The 20174-nt window shown below is 42.5% G+C and overlaps 2 protein-coding genes across 7 annotated transcripts in view; both read left to right on the top strand.

The window, feature by feature from the left end:
* The window catches only part of NAE1 (NEDD8 activating enzyme E1 subunit 1), a 28193-nt gene extending 21148 nt beyond the window's left edge, over window positions 1-7045 (top strand). The window contains 4 exon segments of the mRNA XM_047790593.1: window positions 206-298; window positions 4126-4240; window positions 4328-4377; window positions 6806-7045. Of these exon segments, the coding sequence (XP_047646549.1) occupies window positions 206-298; window positions 4126-4240; window positions 4328-4377; window positions 6806-6915 (368 nt within the window). The 3' untranslated portion in view covers window positions 6916-7045.
* Window positions 7046-8895: 1850 nt separating this feature from the next.
* TERB1 (telomere repeat binding bouquet formation protein 1) overlaps window positions 8896-20174 on the top strand; it is a 60566-nt gene continuing 49287 nt past the window's right edge. For 2 of the 6 annotated variants that reach the window (XM_047792636.1, XM_047792637.1), the window contains exons 1-3: window positions 8896-9105; window positions 9709-9789; window positions 14625-14685. In XM_047792636.1, the coding sequence (XP_047648592.1) occupies window positions 14625-14685 (61 nt within the window). In that variant the 5' untranslated portion in view covers window positions 8896-9105; window positions 9709-9789. The remainder of the gene's footprint in view (window positions 9106-9708; window positions 9790-14624; window positions 14686-20174) is intronic. The other 4 variants (XM_047792638.1, XM_047792635.1, XM_047792634.1 and 1 more) reach the window with 3 other exon arrangements.

The raw sequence follows: 20174 nt of genomic DNA, 5'->3' as shown, positions 1-20174 counted from the left end.
CAGAAGGCCATTGGGTTTCATCTTAGTAATTTTTCTCCCTTTGTTTTACTGTTATTTATCATTTTCTATTTTACCATCACAACATATTTAAATTTTGTGATAGAATTGCCTTGTATTCTAAAACTTGAGTATATAGTAAATTCAGTCCTTTTGTTTTTATGTCATGAATTATCCAGATGCTACTGAGATTCTTTTTTCCTTTCAGTTTCCAGCATGGACAATCCAGATAGTGAGATAGTATTATACTTAATGTTACGGGCTGTTGATAGATTTCATAAACAGCATGGTAGATACCCAGGTAAGAAAAGCAATACAATTATCAAATACAATAAAATCGTAAATAAATACTTAACTGGAATGAAATCTTAAAGTGTTCTTAAGGTGTTTACAGTAGTGATGCTTGAATTCATGCTGTAGTTAATTTACTACCTGGTTCATCTCAGTGAGGCAATACTATTTGTTTCATTTCTTTTTTTTCCACTTTTTTTTTAAAAAAAAAAACTGTGTTTTAAGTGTAGCCAGTTGCAAATATTTTTTGATTCTGAACTGTTTCGGGGAAATGTTGGTTGAATGTGTGTAGAATAAAGCCTTTTTTCCTGTCAGCTTCTACAGTTTTCTTCCAAGACTCACACTGAGTTTGATTTAGTGGAATGGAAGAGCCATAGGAAGTATGCCAGTGAGTTATGAACTGAGAACTCCAAAGATGTTTCTTTGCTTATTATCTGTTTTTTGTTATCTGTAAATGTGGTAATTGGGGAATTGGCGTATGTTCAAAGATCTTCAGTTGCCTAGAATGTCTTTATTAAGATGATAATTTTTTTTTTTTTTGCTTTTTTAGGGCACACCCGTGACATATGGAGGTTCCCAGGCTAGGGGTCTAATCAGAGCTGTAGCTGCCAGCCTACGCCAGAGCCACAGCAACGCAAGATCTGAGCCGCATCTGCGACCTACACCACAGCTCACAGCAACACCGGATCCTTAACCCACAGAGCAAGGCCAGGGATCGAACCCAAAACCTCATGGTTCCTAGTCAGATTCGTTAACCATTGAGCCACGATGGGGACTCCCTAAGGTGATAGTTTTAATTGTTCAGGATCGTTGTATATCAGGACATTCTAGCTGAATCATAAAACCTCTTGCCCTGAGTTCCTGTCATGGCTCAGCGGATTAAGAACCTGACTAGCATCCATGAGGATTCAGGTTCACTCCCTGGTCTCGTTCAGTGGGTTAAGGATCTGGTGTTGCTGCAAGCTTCAGTGTAGGTTGCAGATGCAGCTCGGATCTGGTGTTGCTGCGGCTGTGGTATAGACAGGCAGCTCTATCTCCCGATTCGACCCCTAGTCTGGGAACTTCTACATGCTGCAAATGTGGTCCTAAAAAAATAAAAAAAATTTAAAAATGAAACCTGTTGCCCAAACTGATGTAGTATACCCACTGAGTTATAATCTTTTTTTTTTTGTCTTTTTGCTATTTCTTTGGGCCGCTCCCACGGGCTAGGGGTCGAATCGGAGCTGTAGCCACCGGCCTATGCCAGAGCCACAGCAACGCAGGATCCGAGCCACGTCTGCAACCTACACCACAGCTCACGGCAACGCCGGATCGTTAACCCACTGAGCAAGGGCAGGGATCGAACCTGCAACCTCATGGTTCCTAGTCGGATTCGTTAACCACTGCGCCACGACGGGAACTCCTGAGTTATAATCTTAATGAGCAAGCTTACCAGAAAAAGGAAAAGGAATAAATACCAAATATATGTTGCTTTATTTGTTTTGTTTGGTGAAGGTGTATTTTTGGTTATCTCTTACATAGCAAACCACCCCCAAACTTAGTAGTTTAGAACAATCAATTATTCTGTCTTGTGTGTGGATTGGCTGGGTTCTGTTAGGCAGTTCTCATGGGGGGAAAGGGATCTCATGGAATGACCTGTGGCTGGAGTCATTCTGAAAGCTTGACTGAGATAGACATCCAAGAAAGCATACTCACATGTGTGGCACTTTAGTTGGGATATCTGCAGCTGCTGGCATCTCTCCACATGGTCAGCTGAGGCTTCCTTTCTGGCATGGCAGTCCTAGATTTCTTACATAGTAGCTGCCTTCCCCAGAGTTAACATTCCAAAGACCCAGGTGGAAGATACAAGGCTTTTTATGACTTGGCCTTGGAAGTCACACAGTAGCACTTATGCCATGTTCTGTTGGCTTCATAGGTCCAGGTTAGACCTTAAGAGTGAAAGGGGATGGCACAGCATTGTAAATCAACTATACATTAATTTAAAAAAACAGTGAAAGGGGACTACATGAGGGCATGAAGAGATGTTCATGGTGGAGCCTTGGGAAATTAGCTGTTACATAGAACACAGGCTTTGGAGTTAAACCTAGATTCAAATCCACATTCTATCAGTTGAATCTATTGATCTTTATTGAGCCACTATTTCCCTCCAAGTCTCAGTTCTTTCAGTATGATATGATGCTAATAGTATCTGCTCTATTTGATTTGTTTTTGTTTTGTTTTGTTTTTGTCTTTTCTAGGGCCGCACCTGCGGCATATGGAGGGTCCCAGGCTAGGGGTCTAATTGGAGCTGTAGCCGCCAGCCTACGCCACAGCCATAGCAATGCCAGATCCAAGCCACATCTGTGACCTACACCACAGCTCATGGCAATGCCAGATTCTTAACCCACTGAGCGAGGCCAGGGATCGAACCCGAAATCTCATGGTTCCTAGTCGGATTCGTTAACCACTGAGCCACGATGGGAATTCCTGCTCTATTAGATTTGTAAGGGTTAGATACATGATGTATGAAAATCACATAACACACTGCCTAGTATTTTATTTTATTTTTTGTCTTTTTAGGGGCGCACCTACTGTCTAGTATTTTATAAGTACTTAATAAAGGGTGGATGCTGCCATTTTGAGAAGGAGGAGTGATAATACTTTCAAACTAGAGGTGTTTAAAAATATTGATGTTATTTAATAATACTTGGATATTATTCCTTCCAGTAGTGATAATAGCTTACCTTTGGAGACACCATATTTTAGTCATTAAGAACTGCGTGGGGGGAAAAAAAAGAGTTCTTGTCATGGCTCATCAGAAACGAATCTTACTCAGTGGGTGAAGGATCCAGCATTCTTGTGAGCTGCAGTGTAGGCCGCAGATTCAGCTTGGATCCCGAGTTGCTGTGGCTGTGATGTAGGGCTGCAGCTACAGCTCCCGTTCAACCCGTAGCGTGGAAACCTCCGTATGCTGCGGATGTGGCCCTAAAAAAAAGACCAAAAAAAAACCCCCAAAAACAAACTGCATGTGCTCATATCTCAGTTTTGCTACTTTCGAGCTAAGTAACTCCTCTGTGCCTCAATTTTCTTATCTGTAAAATGAAGATAATAATAGTGCCTGCTTCATAGCGTTGTTAGGATTAAATGAATTAATATATATGTGATGGTTAGAACAATGTCCACATCTATTAATGCTCAGTAAGTGTTGCCTATTTTAACTTTATGTCCTCAGCGTCATTTAATCTTCTGGAAATGAGTAATAAACACCATAATTTCTGTAAAGGGTATAAATAGGACATTACTTTCTCATTCATTGAATTCTATCAAATAATTACTGAGCACCAACTATGTGCCAGATACTCTTCTAGATACTGGGTATGGAGCTCTGACTAAAGCAGATTTGTCAGAATTTTTAATTGCTTTTGGATGATTTCTCTGATTCTTACAGGTTTTTGATAGTTGCAAATATTGTCCAAATACATTCTATTATTTTTGTTCTTATTTCAGGTTTTTTTTTTGTCTTTTTGCCATTTTCTTGGGCCGCTCTTGTGGCATATGGAGGTTCCCAGGCTAGGGGTCTAATCGGAGCCTTAGCCACCGGCCTATACCACGGCAATAGCAACGCAGGATCCAAGCCGCATCTGCGACCTACACCACAGCTCACGGCAATGCTGGATCCTTAACCTACTGAGCAAGGCCAGGGATCGAACCTGCGCTATGACGGGAACTCCTTACTTCAGTTTTATACCTCACTGTTTTGACTAGAATACCTAAAACTGGATTAAATAAAGAAGGTAGCCAATAATTATGAATCACATATCTATCTTAATAAAAATTAATTAACATATATATTTTTAGGGATATCTAACTATCAAGTTGAAGAAGATGTAGGAAAGTTGAAGTCTTGTCTCACTGGCTTCCTTCAGGAATATGGATTATCTGTAATGGTGAAAGATGACTATGTCCATGAATTGTGAGTATTTTTTTTAGGGCACATAGGAGACAATACTATCCTATTATAAAGCTCATTCTGGGTTCATGTCTCCATCCTTTCCTCTAGTTGCCGATACGGAGCTGCTGAACCACACACCATTGCTGCATTTTTAGGGGGTGAGTTCCAGAGATGAGAAGACTGTCACCTGTTGTTATATAGTACAGTTGTGAAATTTTGTTTTCCTGCCTGTTTTAACTAGGGAGGTCAGTGAAGCACAATGTTCTATTGAGTTTGGATTATTTCAGTAGCCCCTCACACTGGTCTTCCTGCATTCCATCTCTCCCACTGCTGTGCATTTTAAATTCCTGAAGGGTATTCATCTTTCTAAAGCATAGCTCTGTGTCTCTTACTCACCTAACCCTCTGTCCTGCCAATACACATGTATACACTACAGAAGTCCTCAGAAAATAAATCCACAGTCCTTCTGTGTTCTGGTTCCACCCAGCCTTTCTGGCCTTGGTTTTTTTCAAGGTACCTGCCTTTTCCCTAGACATGCTTTCTCATTTCCTGCTCCTTGAATCTTTATCCCTTTGGACCCATTTGCCTTAAATTTCCCTATTTCCTGACTGTCTAAAAATCTACCTGTTCTTGGAGTTCCCTGGTGGTTTAGCAGGTTAAGTATCTAGCATTGTCACTGCTCTAGCATGGGCTGCTGCTGTGGTACGGGTTGGATCCCTGACCCCAGAACTTATGCATGCCACAAGCACAGCCAAAAAAAAAAAAAAAAGTAAAATAAAATCTACCTCTTTTTCAAGACCCAACTCAACAATGCCATCTCTTTGATAAAACTCTTTGGAGGCTGGAAGTTTGAAAGCAGGGTCAGCATATTTGGTTTCTACTGAGGCCTCTCTTTGTGGCTTGTAGGCAGCCTTTAGCATATGTATAAAGGAGGACACATATTAGGTCCTTAACACGTGCATTCTCTAATCATTCTGCACAAATCATTTCTTTCAAGGCTTTGTTTAAATATTATCTTCCCTATGAGGTCATCCCTTATTCCCTGATTTTAAACAGTCACTCCTCTTGCTCTCATATTCCCCTCCTTGCTTTTTCTTCTTAGCACTTAGGTTTTTTGACATGCATTTTATTTATTTGTGAATGCCCTCTCCCTCACTACTAAGATCCATAAGAACAAAGATTTTTGTCTTTTGTTCTCTGGTGCCTAGGATAGTATCTCATACATAGTAGAGTCTCAGATTCTCAGATTTTATTGAATCAGTAAGTATTTGTGAGGGAAGGAGCTTCAGATTATAAAAGATGAATTTTTTTCTTGGTAATTTTTTGAGTTTTTTCTATTGTTTGTTTTGTTTGGAGTAGTATTTTAAAACTTGTTACTTTTACTATATACTCATACTATTACTAAGTATAGCATTCTGGCAGTATTTAATATAGATCCTTTCCAATTACAAATATTCCTTTACGTCCTTTTTATTATAAAACATGCACAGGGTAAAATTCAAATGCAACAGAAGGGTATCCTTTGAGAATCTTATGTCTACATGTATCCTTTTTAAAAACTGCCATCATCTATGCTACTGCTATGACTGTTTACACTTAATATATTTTTCCAGTCTTTCTAAATCACCATGATTAAAAATGCTTTATTCTTTTTTTTATTATTTTTAAAATTTATTTAGTTTTTATCTTTTTAGGGCTGCACCTGTGGCATATGGAGGTTCCCGGCTAGGGGTCCAATTGGAGCTGTAGCTGCCAGCCTACACCACAGCCACAGCAATGAGGGATCCGAGCCATGTCTGCAACCTACACCACAGCTCACGGCAACGCTGGATCGTTAACCCACTGAGTGAGACCAGGGATTGAACCAGTGTCCTCATGGATGCTAGTCAGATTCATTTCCACTGAGCCACACTGGGAACTCACTTTATTCTTTTAAACTATGGCATAATATCCCAAGGTGCAAATGTATAGATCAAAATCTTTATTTCCTTTAATAACATAGTTTTTAAAAATTGTAATCCTAGAGTTCACATTGTGGCTCAGCGGCTTAAGAACGTGATGTAGCGTCTATGAGGATGTGGGTTCCATTCCTGTCCTCGTTAAGGGGGTTAAGGATACAGTGTTGCCATGAGCTGTGGTGTAGGTTGCAGACAGGGCTCAGATCCTGAGTTGCTGTGGCTGTGGTATAGGCTGGCAGCTGTGGCTCTGATTTGACGCCAGCCCAGGAACTTCCATTTACCACAGGTGCAGCCGTGAAAAAGTACGAAAGAAAAAAATGGTAGTCCTTTGTTTTAATATGACTCAGGAAGCTATGTCTGTTTTGTATTACCTTTAAACATCTTTGCTTTTGGAAAGAAAAGCTTTTCTTTACAAAATTGATGTTTTTTTGTTTTGTTTTGTTTTGTTTTTGGCCCATGTCCACGGCATGTGGAAGTTCCTGGGCCAGTGATGGAATCTGAGCCACAGCAGTGACAAGCTGTATCCTTACTTGCTGTGCCACCAGGGAACTCCACGAATTGAATATTTTAATATAACTCTTGTAATTTACCTTTTTCAAAGATTCGCTTTTCTCTTTTTTCCTTGCAGGAGCCGCTGCTCAAGAGGTTATCAAAATAATAACCAAACAATTTGTAATTTTTAATAATACTTACATTTATAGTGGCATGTCACAAACTTCAGCAACTTTCCAGTTGTAGAATAAACACCATATGTAGTGTATTAATGACTGAAACTGTAATTACTTTCAGGTTGTGCTCTAGTCTGCAAAGTTCTGCTAAGGGAGAACTATTAAATTGTTTCATTAATAAATATTTTTCTCATTTGTAATAATACTCTTTGGGGGATGTGGAGGGTGGGGAGGAAACAATTTTCTCTTAGTAAAAGCTATCCATTTCTAATTGAGTTCATTATTTCTGCCTTGCTATTTCAAAGTTACTCATAGAAATGTCTTATGTTACATTGGAAATTGCTTAGGAGTTCCCGTTGTGGCGCAGTGGAAACGAATCCAACTAGGAACCATGAGGTTGCTGGTTCGATCCCTGGCCTAGCTCAGTGGGTTAAGGGTCTGGTGTTGCCATGAGCTGTGGTGTAGGTTGCAGACACGGCCTGGATCCTGAGTTGCTGTGGCTGTGGTGTAGGCCAGCAGCTACAGCTCTGATTTGACCCCTAGCCTGGGAACCTCTATATGCCGTGGGTGCAGCCCTAAAAGAACAAAAGACCAAAAAAAAAAACCACAAAAAAAACCTTAAATTTTTTTTTTTTTTTTTGGTCTTTTTGCCATTTCTTGGGCCGCTCCAGCGGCATATGGAGGTTCCCAGGCTAGGGGTCCAATTGGAGCTGTAGCCCCCCGCCTACGCCAGAGCCACAGCAACGCAAGATCCGAGCCGCATCTGCAACCTACACCACAGCTCACGGCAACGCCGGATCGTTAACCCACTGAGCAAGGGCAGGGACCGAACCCGCAACTTCATGGTTCCTAGTCGGATTCGTTAACCACTGCGCCACGACGGGAAGTCCCAAAATGTTTTTTCTTATAGTTTCAAATAATCAGTTGAAGGCATGTGCAAATTTTAGCTTATGGACATCTTAGTACCATCTATTGTTAAGACTAGTACAATTTTAAAAAGACAAATACTTATGATGTATAGTTTTATCAGGAAACAAAATATACAGATGGCCAACAAGCACTGAAAAACTGCTCAGTATCACTGATTATTAGAGAAAGGCAAATCAAAACTTCAATGAGGTACCACCTCACACTAGTCAGAATGGCTATCATTCATAAGTCCACAAATAACATGCTAGAGAGGGTGTGGAGAAAAGGGAACCCTCCTGCATGGTTGGTGGGAATGCAAATTGGTACAACCACTATGGAAAACAGTATGGAGGTACCTCAGAAAACTATATGTAGAACTACCATACAACCCAGCAATCCCACTCTTGGGCATATATCCAGACAAAACTTTCCTTGAAAAAGACACATGCACCCACATGTTCATTGCAGCACTATTCACAATAGCCAAGACATGGAAACAGCCTAAATGTCCAGAGAGAGATGATTGGATTAAGAAGATATGTATATATACACAATGGAATATCACTCAGCCATAAAAAGAACAAACCAATGCCATTTGCAGCAAGATGGAACTAGAGATGCATACTAAGTGAAGTCAGAAAGACAAATACCATATGATATCATATATCTGGAATGTAATAAACAGTACAAATGAAAATTTTCCACAGAAAAGAAAATCATGGCCTTGGAGAACAGACTTGTGGTTGCCAAGGGGGAGGGAGAGGGGGAGGGAGTGGAATGGACTGGGAATTTGGGGTTAATAGATGCAAACTGTTGCCCTTGGAACTGATAAGCAATGAGATCATGCTGTATGGCACTGGAAACTATATATAGTCACTTATGATGGAGCATGATAATGTGAGAAAAAGAAATGTTTCTGTGTATGTCTGACTGGATCACCTTGCTGTAAAGTAGAAAATTGAATTAAAAAAAAAATGATACAAAGTGGAGAGAAGGCTGGAAGAGAGGAATGAGGGCCAGGTTCAGGGCTCAGATGCCCTCCTAACCGTAGTACACCTGCCCCTTGCCCCGAGGTCACAGGACTGCCCTAAGGGCCCAGAGCCCACTCTGCTAACGCCTTGGGGCGAATGCCCCTCGGAGCAAAGCGAGCTGTTTGTTTACACGGGGAGCTACTTCCCTGCCCCTTGGAACTTCGGCAAGCAGGGGAGAGGATCCGCGCGGGGGCGGGGCCGCCGGAAGTTCCGCCCCCACGGAAGTGCGCCCCGCCCTCTCGGTGGGAAACTGGGTCTGGCGTCGTCCTAGGCCCGCTGCAAGGGAGAAAGCGCGGAGCCCAGGCTCCTGCGACGTGAGGGTAAAGCCACAGCTTCCAATCCCTATCTGTTTGGGTCCTGCCTTAGGCTCGCCCCTGAGCCGGCCCATCGCTCCCTGTGGAAGGTCTGGGCTACAGGATGCCCCGCTCTCCCCTTCTTTACCCGCCTACATGAGGGGATGGGGTGTTGGCGGGAAAGGGCCTTCCTGAGGTGGCGAGCCCTACAGGGAAGGAGAGAATAGTCGCGTATTACTTAGGTGTAGAGAGTCTGGGTTTTTTTTTGTTTGTTTGTTTTGTGTTTTGGCTGGCTCCCACAGCATGTGGAAGTTCTCAAACCCGCGCCACAGCAGCCACCGGAATCGCTGTGGTAAAAACACGGGATCCTTACTTAACCCCTGGCCTGGCGGTTTTCCACCAATTGTACTTGAGCATCCCCGCCGCCTCCCTGGGTGACTGTGATGTTTGAAGAGGCGGCCCTGCTGAGAAGTCGTTTCTCAGGTGGGGGGGTGGGCCCTGTGTGCTCCGCAGCACCTGCGAAGGAGGGCATGTTAAATGGGCTGATTTTCGGACCCTCCTGCTACCTGTGGGTGACTCGCCTGTGGTGGGGCTGCCTTGTGTCGCTAACCAGCGCCCGGGTCCCTGCAGGAGGTGGAGAACCTTGGTCTCCGAAGAAGGGGCCTGAGAGACAACCTATGCTCTTCCAGAGGAGTTCTTCCAACTCTTTAGGTGAGCCAGACGGTGGTGTTAATGAGAGAAGCGACGAAACAGGGTGGGGTTAGCCTACCTTCCTGGGAGAGTGGTCTCTCCCTTACCTGTGGAAACTGGGATAAGGGCCTGAGGACCAATGCGGAAAGCCTGCTCCAATCTGCTGACTTTGGGAGCCTTAATGTAGGGAACTGACTCCTGGTAGCCCAGCCTGTTTCTGGACCTGATGGGCTGTTGTTATTTCTCAATCTAAACCATCATAAGGGAAAGTTTACATGTTATTGCATGCTGGCCCTTTCTGCCTTGCCTCTCCTAGTCTAGAAGAGAGTTTCCACTTGGTATGAGCCCAAGCTAGAGAACCTTCTTCACCAGCTTAGTAGTAGCAATTATGGTGCAATTTTCAGCCCCGCCAGCCTTCCACACAAAGATGTTATTTATCTTTCTGATATTTTGGGGATGCTATTCAGATTTCAAAAAGCTTTTCATGTTAACATTTTCTAGGCCAGGTAAAAGGGTAATTGTTCAGCTCGTTTTCTTGCTAAAGTCTGAATTTGAGTCAACTGTGCTGTTTTGGGGAATTGATTGAGTGAAATTTGTGAGTGGGATAGTTTCTTCTCGTTACCTGTTTTTAAAAAATAAAACTTTTTGCCCCATGAGACTACAGTAAATAATTTTGAAATCTTGTTCGTGGCAGTTTGCATCTATTTACTAGGTTGATGAAAATACTTAATAACATGCTTTATTGAGCAGATGCTTTTGTTCTTGGGAATATACTATATGCCATATATATATATATTTTGTCTTTTGTCTTTGCATACCACACCCGCAGCATATGGAGGTTCCCAAACTAGGGGTCGAATCAGAGCTACAGCTGCTGGCCTACACCACAGCCACAGCAATGCCAGATCCTTAACCCACTGAGGCCAGAGATCAAACGCACAACCTCATGGTTCCTAGTTGGATTTGTTTCTGCTGCACCACGATGGGAATTCCTATGTTATATTTTTATTTATTTATTTATTTATTTTTTGTCTTTTTGCCATTTCTTGGGTCGCTCCTGCGGCATATGGAGGTTCCCAGGCTAGGGGTCGAATCGGAGCTGTAGCCCCCTGCCTATGCCAGAGCCACAGCAACGCGGGATCCGAGTCGCATCTGCAACCTACACCACAGCTCACGGCAACGCCGGATGGTTAACCCACTGAGCAAGGGCAGGGATCGAACCCGCAACCTCATGGTTCCTAGTCGGATTCGTTAACCACTGCACCATGACGGGAACTCCATGTTATATTTTTAAATATAATTTTATAATTGTCCATCCCTTGAAAGTTGTAACTTGTTCTTTGCTGTGGATTTTTTTAAGCATGTAGCAAGTAAATAGATGGCATGTATTAATGCTACTACGTACTTGACAAACTATCTTATTTTACTGTGCAAAGTAACCATTTGTTAGAAAAAAGTACAAGAAAGGCAAAGGGGAATAGAAAGTTGTTTATGTTGTCAGTTTCAATTTAAAAGTTATATCCAGGAGTTCCTGTTGTGGCGCAGTGGTTAACGAATCCGACTAGGAACCATGAGGTTGTGGGTTCGGTCCCTGCCCTTGCTCAGTGGATTAACGATCCGGCATTGCCGTGAGCTGTGGTGTAGGTTGCAGACGCGGCTCGGATCCCGTGTTGCTGTGGCTCTGGCGTAGGCTGGCAGCTGCAGCTCCGATTCGACCCCTAGCCTGGGAACCTCCATATGCTGCAGGAGCGGCCCTAGAAAAGGCAAAAAAAAAGACAAAAAAAATAAATTAAATAAATAAATAAATAAATAAAAGTTATATCCCTGTAGTTCCCCTGTGGCTCAGCTGTTATGAACCTGACTAGTATCCATGAGGATGAGGGTTCCATCCCTGGCCTCCATCAGTGGGTTAAGGGTCTAGCTTTGCCATGAGCTATGGTGTAGGTCACAGACGTGGCTCAGATCCCATGTTGCTGTGGCTGTGGCGTAGGCCGGCAGCTGCAGCTCCAATTTGACCCCTAGCCTGGGAACTTCGATGTGGTGCAGGTGTAGACAAATTTTGAGTCTTGCTCTTTTTGATTAAGTTGTAACAAGCATTTTTCCATGTTATCAAACATTTCCAGTAAATGTCAATATTCTTATAGCAGGAAGTTCCTGTCGTGGCTCAGTGGTTAATGAACCCAACTAGTATCCTTGAGGAGGCGTGGCCTTTGGGTTAAGTGTAGGTCGGATCCTGTGTTGCCATGGCTGTGATGTAGGCCGGCAGCTGTAGCTCCAATTCAGCCCTTAGCCTGGGAACCTCCATATGCTGCAGGTGTGGCCCTAAAAAGATTAAAAAAAAGAAAAAAAATATATATGTATGTGTTATAACAATAGCCTGTCCTGTGGATATACTATGATCCCTTTTTAATGGGATATTCAGGTTTCAAAATGACAAAACTACTAAATATTTCTAGATTATTTTATTATTATTATTATTTTTTGTCCTTCTGCCTTTTCTAGGGCCACTCCCGCAGCATATGGAGGTTCCCAGGCTAGGGGTCTAATTGGAGCTGTAGCCACCGGCCTATGCCAGAGCCACAGCAATGCAGGATCTGAGCTGCGTCTGAGACCTACACCATAGCTCACAGCAACGCAATCCGTAACCCACTGAGCAAGGTCAGGGATCGAACCTACAACCTCATGGTTCTTAGTCGGATTTGTTAACCACTGAGCCATGACAGGAGCTCCATGTAGATTATTTTATAAAAGATTCTCATACTTATCATTACATTTTTTTGTTTGGAAATTTTGTTTTTATTTTGAGAGAGTGAAAAATAGAAAGGACAATTAAGTATCTTCATTTAATCACATAGTGTTAAGTAAAGAAAAATTTTAGGAGTTCCCGTCATGGCTCGGTGGTTAACAAATCTGACTAGGAACCATGAGATTTCAGGTTTGATCCCCAGCCCTCGCTCAGTGACTTAATGATCCGGCATTGCCGTGAGCTGTGGTGTAGGTCTCAGACACAGCTTGGATCCTGCGTTGCTGTGGCTCTGGCGTAGGCTGGAGGCTATAGCTCCGATTAGATGCCTAGCCTGGGAACCTCCATATGCCTCGGGTGAGGCCCTAGAAAAGACAAAAAAAAAAATTAGAGTTCTGTGAATCCTGATTTATTGCTCTCAGAATTTAATTGAACACTACTAGATTTTTCTTAAAAAAAATCAGTTTATCTGAATCCAACTAGTATCCAGAAGGATGTGGGTTTGATTCCTGGCCTCGATCTTGATTCCTGGTCATGGATCTTGCGTTGCCGTGAGCTGTGATGTAGGTTGCAGATGCGGCTCAGATCCTGCTTTGCTCTGGTGGTGTAGACCGACACTAGCTCCGATTCTACCCCTAGCCTGAGAACTTCCATATGCCTTGGGTGAGGCCCTAAAAAGCAAAAAAAAAATAAAAATAAGAAATCTTTTTGGCCGTGCCTGCACCATGCAGAAGTTCTGGGACCAGGGAGTGAACCAGAGTCACAGCAGTGACCGTGACGGATCCCTAACCCACTGAGCCACCAAGGAACCCTTTAGCATTTTTTTTTTTTTTTTTTGGCCACACCTGCAGCATGTGGAAGTTCCCAGGACAGGGATCAAACCCTTGCCATAGCAGCGACCCAAGCCACTGCAGTGGTAAAGCTGGATCCTTAACCTGCTGTGACACAAGTGAAGTCTAGTTTAGCATTTTATAGTAAAGAATATAAGGAGGCCATATTAGAGTTGCCAGTTATTTTATAATTCTTCTAACAGATGATAAATGAACAAAGATTTAAGCTTGAAAATAAGCAATGGATTCTTAGAAAAATTTTTAGTGTTTTTTTTTTTTGTGTGTGTCTTTTTGCTATTTCTTGGGCCGCTCCCACGGCATATGGAGATTCCCAGGCTAGGGGTCCAATCGGAGCTGTAGCCACTGGCCTACACCAGAGCCACAGCAATGCGGGATCCGAGCCACATCTGCAACCTACACCACAGCTCACGGCAACGCCGGATTGTTAACCCACTGAGCAAGCGCAGGGACCGAACCCGCAACCTCATGGTTCCTAGTCGGATTCGTTAACCACTGCGCCACGACGGGAACTCTGAAAAATTTTTAGTGTTAAGCTAAATGCTTATGAAGAGAAATATACATCTAAAGAGAACTGTGTGTGTTTGTGTTCTAAACCTCTGATTCATGGAGGAGTGCCCAATCAGAAATGATGAGACACAAATTTATAGGAAAGAAAATAATGACGGGAGACCAGGAGTGGAGCAGTTAGATTTAGTTAACCAGTAATTGGTGTGTTTATTTAATAAAATTTATTGAATGCCTCTAGTTCTTATGAATGCAAGGTGTATTTATGTATGCTTTCAAAGTTAATTCTTTTTTTTTTGTCTTTTGTTTTTTTAGGGGCCACACCCACAGCATATGGAGGTTCCCAGGCTAGGGGTCTAATTGGAGCTGTAGCCACTGGCCTATACCACAGCCACAGCAACGCCAGATCTGAGCCGCATCTGCGACATACACCACAGCTCATGGCAATGCCGGATCCTTAACCCACTGAGCGAGGCCAGGGATCAAACCCACAACCTCATGGTTCCTAGTTGGATTCGTTTCTGCTGCGCCATGATGGGAACTCCCAAAATTAATTCTTGCAACAGCTCTATGAAATTGGAAATTCCTATTTACAGATGAGGAAACTGAGCCTCAGAGAAGTTAAACATACCCAATACCACACACCTAATAAGTTGCAAATTCAATCCTTAGTCTTACGGCTTGAGAAAAACTTCTTTTTCTACCATTCTGTAATTCTTAAAATTGATTCAAATTGAGAAAATACCTTTATCTTATAGATGAAATATAAGGAAAAAATGCAGACAAGCATGGAAAGTGAGGACACAAAGAAAATACAAGGTGAGAATTTATAGATCATATATCTGGAATTTGTTTCATTATATATTTGTGGGATATATTACAGATTATCTGATAGGATCCAGTAAATGAAAGAATTATTCAGCAATTTACATAAATATTTATTAAGCATCTTTTCTGTGCATGTCACACTGACTTCAGGAAACTGACATCCTGATGGGAATGGCATGCTGATAATTAGAATACCATATGCTAGCTGACTGAATGGGGGTATATACAAAAACTGGGAACCTCAGAGGACCACCGTTAAAGTATGCCTGGAGGTACAGATTACAGAACTGTCCTCAAAAAAATGGAAATGTAATCCATGGGCGTGGAGGAACTTGAACAGAGAGGAAACATGAAAAGAGAAAAGGATGGGGAATAGTATTCCCTAATAGACTCCATCACATCAGAGTTTGGCTGAGGAAAAGGGTTCTCAGAAAACATCTCAGAAAGGTAAGAGTCAGGAATGTGGCATTTTAAAAATCAGTCTTGTGAGAATGCTCTGAGAAAGATTACCTAAGAGCCTTCATGTTAAATACCACAAATGGTGACTGAAGTATCCACTGGACTTTCCATTTAGGAGGTTATTTGTTTTATTAATGGTAAATTTAATAGATTTCAGTCAGATTGCAGTATATTAAGGTCTGGGTGGGAAATAAGAATCTAGAGACAGTATGAATAACTTACTCTTGTTAAAAGCTTGTGTGAAGATATAGGGCAGCAGCTAGAGGAAGGGAGTCTTATAAGAGGGATACAGATAAGAATATGTGACGAGGGAATGGGGGTTATGGAGAGGGAGAAACTGGAGAAATAGGGAATAATTGTTGGAGATGCTCCTCTCAGACCATTTGTGTCACTATAAGAATTACTTACGTCCTCTTCTGTCTCTGTCACCAGATTGTGAGTTCTTTGGAATCAGAATCCCATCTGATACAGAGGGGATGCGTAGTAAACATTTAATAAAGATTTGTTAAATTAATGCACGAATACATTTTAAAGGTCATAGGCCTGCAATAGTGCCTCTTGAGTTGCATGTGAGAGAAATCCAACTCAAAGTAGTTCAAGAAATACCTAAAATGTGTCAGCTCATACTACTGGGAAACTCAGAGTTGTGAGAAAGAGTTCTTCAAGCCAAGAAGGAGGAAGGAAATCATTCTGGGCAATAAAAAAAAACTATAGTAGGAGTTTCCATCGTGGCGCAGTGGTTAACGAATCCGACTAGGAACCATGACGTTACGGGTTCGGTCCCTGCCCTTGCTCAATGGGTTAACGATCCGGCGTTGCCGTGAGCTGTGGTGTAGGTTGCAGACGCGGCTCGGATCCCGCGTTGCTGTGGCTCTGGCGTAGGCCGGTGGCTACAGCTCCGATTCGACCCCTAGCCTGGGAACCTCCATATGCAGCGGGAGCGGCCCAAGAAATAGCAACAACAACAACAACAACAACAAAAAGCTATAGTAGAGTTGAACCTTGAACAACGTGGATTTGAACGTTGTGGTCCAGTTGTATTCAGATTGTTTCAATAGTAAATACTACAGCACTACACCATCCAAGGTTGGTTGAATATGAGAATATGGAATCATGGATATGGAGGTCAGATTATAAATTATATGTGGATTTTCAATTAATCCCTGAGTTGTTCATAGGTTGACTGTAGTTGCAGTCATTGTAGGATCCCAGAGCACAAGTAAATGGGTTAACCATGAGTAGGACGGGGAGCTGGACCCTGTTGTGGTATTGTAGAGGAAGAGGTAAGAATGCGTGTGGCTGCAGATATTTTTGTAGGAATGCTGTGACACTTAACATCTGTGTCTTTTTTTAAAAAAAATCTCTGATTGCAAATGTTTATTTTAAAAATTTTATTGATGTATAGTTGATTTACAGTGTGTTAATTTCTGCTGTACACCACAGTGATTAAGTTATACATATCTATATTCTTTTTCATGTTCTTTTCCATTATGGTTTGTCACAGGGTATTGAATATACTTCGTTCTACTATACTGTAAGACCTTGTTTATCCATCCTATATATGATGGTTTGCATCTGCTAGTCCCAAACTCCCAATCCTTCCCTCCCCGGCCCCTTCCCCCTTGGTAACCACACGTCTGCTCTCTGTATCTACGAGTCTCCCTCTGTTTCATAGATGTGTTCATTTGTGTCATATTTTAGCTTTCACATGTAAGTGATATCATATGGTATCTGTCTTTCTGTGTGTGTTTTTGACTGAGGGTTTATTATAGCATTTATAACCTGCTTTGCCCAGAGAGCAAGGCAAATCCAGAGATGCTAAATAATTAATGGTCTATTCTCTGGAAGCAGCCCTAAAGGACTGATGGGAGTTAATGGGTAAGTAGTCTTCACCCATTGACTGGGATGACTCTGAGACCCATGGATCTACTCTAACTCCCACAGCTTCCTAGTGCAGTTAAGCTCCAGTTACCCATGACAGTAGCACCTTTTCAAAAAAGTACTTGCACTCAAATCCTTGTTTCGTGGCCTTCTTCTAGGGAGCCCAAAATTAACATAAAGTGGAAGAGAAAGAGATGAAGTTTGAAGAGAGCTAAAGATGTTGAAATAGCCATTGAGGAAAATGGGAGAAAGAGCGGGAGGGAATGGGAGATAGAGCTGACCATGGATGGGATTTCTGAGTAGAGGTGGGGTTTGTACCTCGGAATGCATACCAAATATTAGCAATGACGTAATTCCTTGATTTTTTGTTTTTCTTTTAGCAGTGCCCATATTTGGGCTGAAAAAGCAGAGAAAGAAATATGTTTTGTGTAACAGTTAGGATTATAAGACATGTTTGGTAGAAGGAGGAGTCAAAGGAATCTTAGCAAGATAATGGTTGAGGTGATAAATCATGGGATCTGGGATGAATAGGGAAGGAAACAAAACCAGAAGTCTTGGAGAACTGGGAGTTCCCATCGTGGCTCAGTGGTTAACGAACCTGACTAGGATCCATGAGGACTCGGGTTCAATCTCTGGCGTCCCTCAGTGGGTTAAGGATCCATCATTGCTGTGAGCTGTGGTATAGGTCGAAGATGCAGCTCAGATCTGGCGTTGCTAAGGCTCTGGTGTAGGCTGCTATAGCTCTGATTTGACCCCCTAGCCTGGGAACCTCCATATGCCACAGATGCAGCTCTCAAAAGACAACAACAACAGAGTTCCCGTCATGGCGCAGTGGTTAACGAATCCGACTAGGAACCAAGAGGTTGTGGGTTTGATCCCTGGCCTTGCTCAGTGGGTTAAGGATCTGGCGTTGCCGTGAGCTGTGGTGTAGGTCGCAGACATGGCTTGGATCCCGCATTGCTGTTGCTCTGGCGTAGACTGGCAGCTACAGCTCCGATTAGACCCCTAGCCTGGGAACCTCCATATGCTGCGGGAGTAGCCCAAGAAATGGCAAAAAGACAAAAAAAAAAAAAGGAAAATAAAATAAGGAAGTTGAAAGAACTTGGAGTAATATTCAAAAAATGAAATAAAGGAGTTGAAAATATGGAGTGGTGGAGTTCCCATCGTGGCTCAGTGGTTAACGAATCCAACTAGGAACCATGAGGTTGCGGGTTCAATCCCTGGCCTCCCTCAGTGGGTTAAGGATCCGGCATTGCTGTGAGCTCTGGTGTAGGTCACAGACAAGGCTCAAATCCTGCATTGCTATGGCTCTGGCATAGACCAGCGGTTACAGCTTGGATTAGACCTCTAGCCTGGGAACCTCCATATGCCACAGGTGTGGCCCTAGAAAAGAAAAAAAAAAAAAGGAGTGGAAAATGTCAGTGATAGAGCTATTCTGACTGATGACAGTGGTCTAGATTTGACCTTGGAAGTGAATAGCCATATTTACATACAGTGTGAGATTGGAAAAGAGAGAGGCTGTCTTTTGCCAAGCATCCATATCAGTCACTCAAAAGAATGATTGGGACCATTTTGGTCATTTGGTCATCTTCCCAGCATACCAGTAGTATTAAAATATGTATAGAAGTTCCCATTGTGGCTCAGCGGTAACGAACCCAACTAGTATCCACGAGGATTCAGGTTTAATCCCTGGACTTGCTCAATGGGTTAAGTATCCAGTGTTGCTGTGGCTGTGGTGTAGGCCAGCAGTTGCAGCTCTGATTGGACCCCTAGCCTGGGAACTTCCATTTGCCGCAGGTGTGCCCCTAAAAAAATAAATACATAAATAAAAATATGTATACACACTAACAACTTGATTAAGATGTTAGAGTTCCCTCATGGCCAAGCAGGTTAGGGATCTGGCATTGTCACTGCTGTGGCTCTGGTTATAGCTGTGGCATGGGTTAAACCCCTGGCCCAGGAACTTCTGTGTGCCATGGGCACAGCAAAAAAAAAAAAAAAAAAAAGATGTAGTTGACATACCACATACCTCACCCATTTAAAATACACAATTCTATTGTTTTCATATATTCATACAGTTGTGTAACCATTACCACAATCAAATTTAGGACGTTTTCATCACCCTCAAAGAAACCCCATACCCTTTAGCAGTCACATCCCCCAGCCCCACCCCCCCATTAGATAACCAATCTGTTTCATGTCTCTAATTACCTGTTCAGGATATTTCATATAAATGGAATCATATAATATGTGGGCTTTTTGGCTTAGCTTCTTTCACTTAAGCATAATGTTTTTAAGGATCATCCATATTGTCTCAGGATTTCCATTCCTTTTTGTTGTTGTTGTTGAATCATACTCCATTGAACAAATAGATCATATTTGACTTATCTCTTCAAGAGTTGATGGACATTTGGGTTTCCATTGTTTAGCTATTATAAGTAATGCTGCTATGAATATCGATGTACAAATTTTGGGTTGGATGTATGTTGTCTTTTGAGTATGTATACCTAGCAGTACAATTACTGAGTCTATGGTAAATTTATGTTTAACCTTTTGAGGAACTGGTAGATTGTTTACCAAAGTGGCTGTTCCATTTTACATTCCCATAGCAATGTGTAAGGACTCCAATTTCTCCAAATCCTTGGTCAAAATATTAGAATCTTTTAAATTATAACCATCCTAGTAAGTGTGAAGTGATATCTAATTGTGGCTTTAGTTTGCACTTCTCTAGTTAACTATGATTTTCTTGGGCCGCTCTCGTGGCATATGGAGGTTCCCCGGCTAAGGGTCGAATTGGAGCTGTAGCCACCAGCCTATGCCAGAGCCACAGCAACGCTGGATCTGAGCCACATCTGCAACCTACACCACAGCTCACGGCAACGCCGGATCGTTAACCCACTGAGCAAGGGCAGGGATCGAACCCTCAACCTCATGGTTTCTAGTCGGGTTCGTTAACTACTACGCCACGACGGGAACTCCGATATTGACATCTTTTTATATACTTCATTTGTGTCTCTTCTTTGGAGAAATGTCTAAGTCCTTTGCATGCCTTTTTTTTTTTTTTTTGGTCTTTTTTCTTTTTAGGGCCATACCCACGGCATATGGAGGTTCCCAGGCTAGGGGTCAAATTCGAGCTTTAG

The sequence above is a fragment of the Phacochoerus africanus genome, chromosome 8 (assembly GCF_016906955.1).
Source record: "Phacochoerus africanus isolate WHEZ1 chromosome 8, ROS_Pafr_v1, whole genome shotgun sequence".
NCBI lineage: Eukaryota > Metazoa > Chordata > Mammalia > Artiodactyla > Suidae > Phacochoerus > Phacochoerus africanus.
Note: the sequence above shows the minus strand (reverse complement) of the source record. Positions and strands in the feature narration are given on the sequence as shown.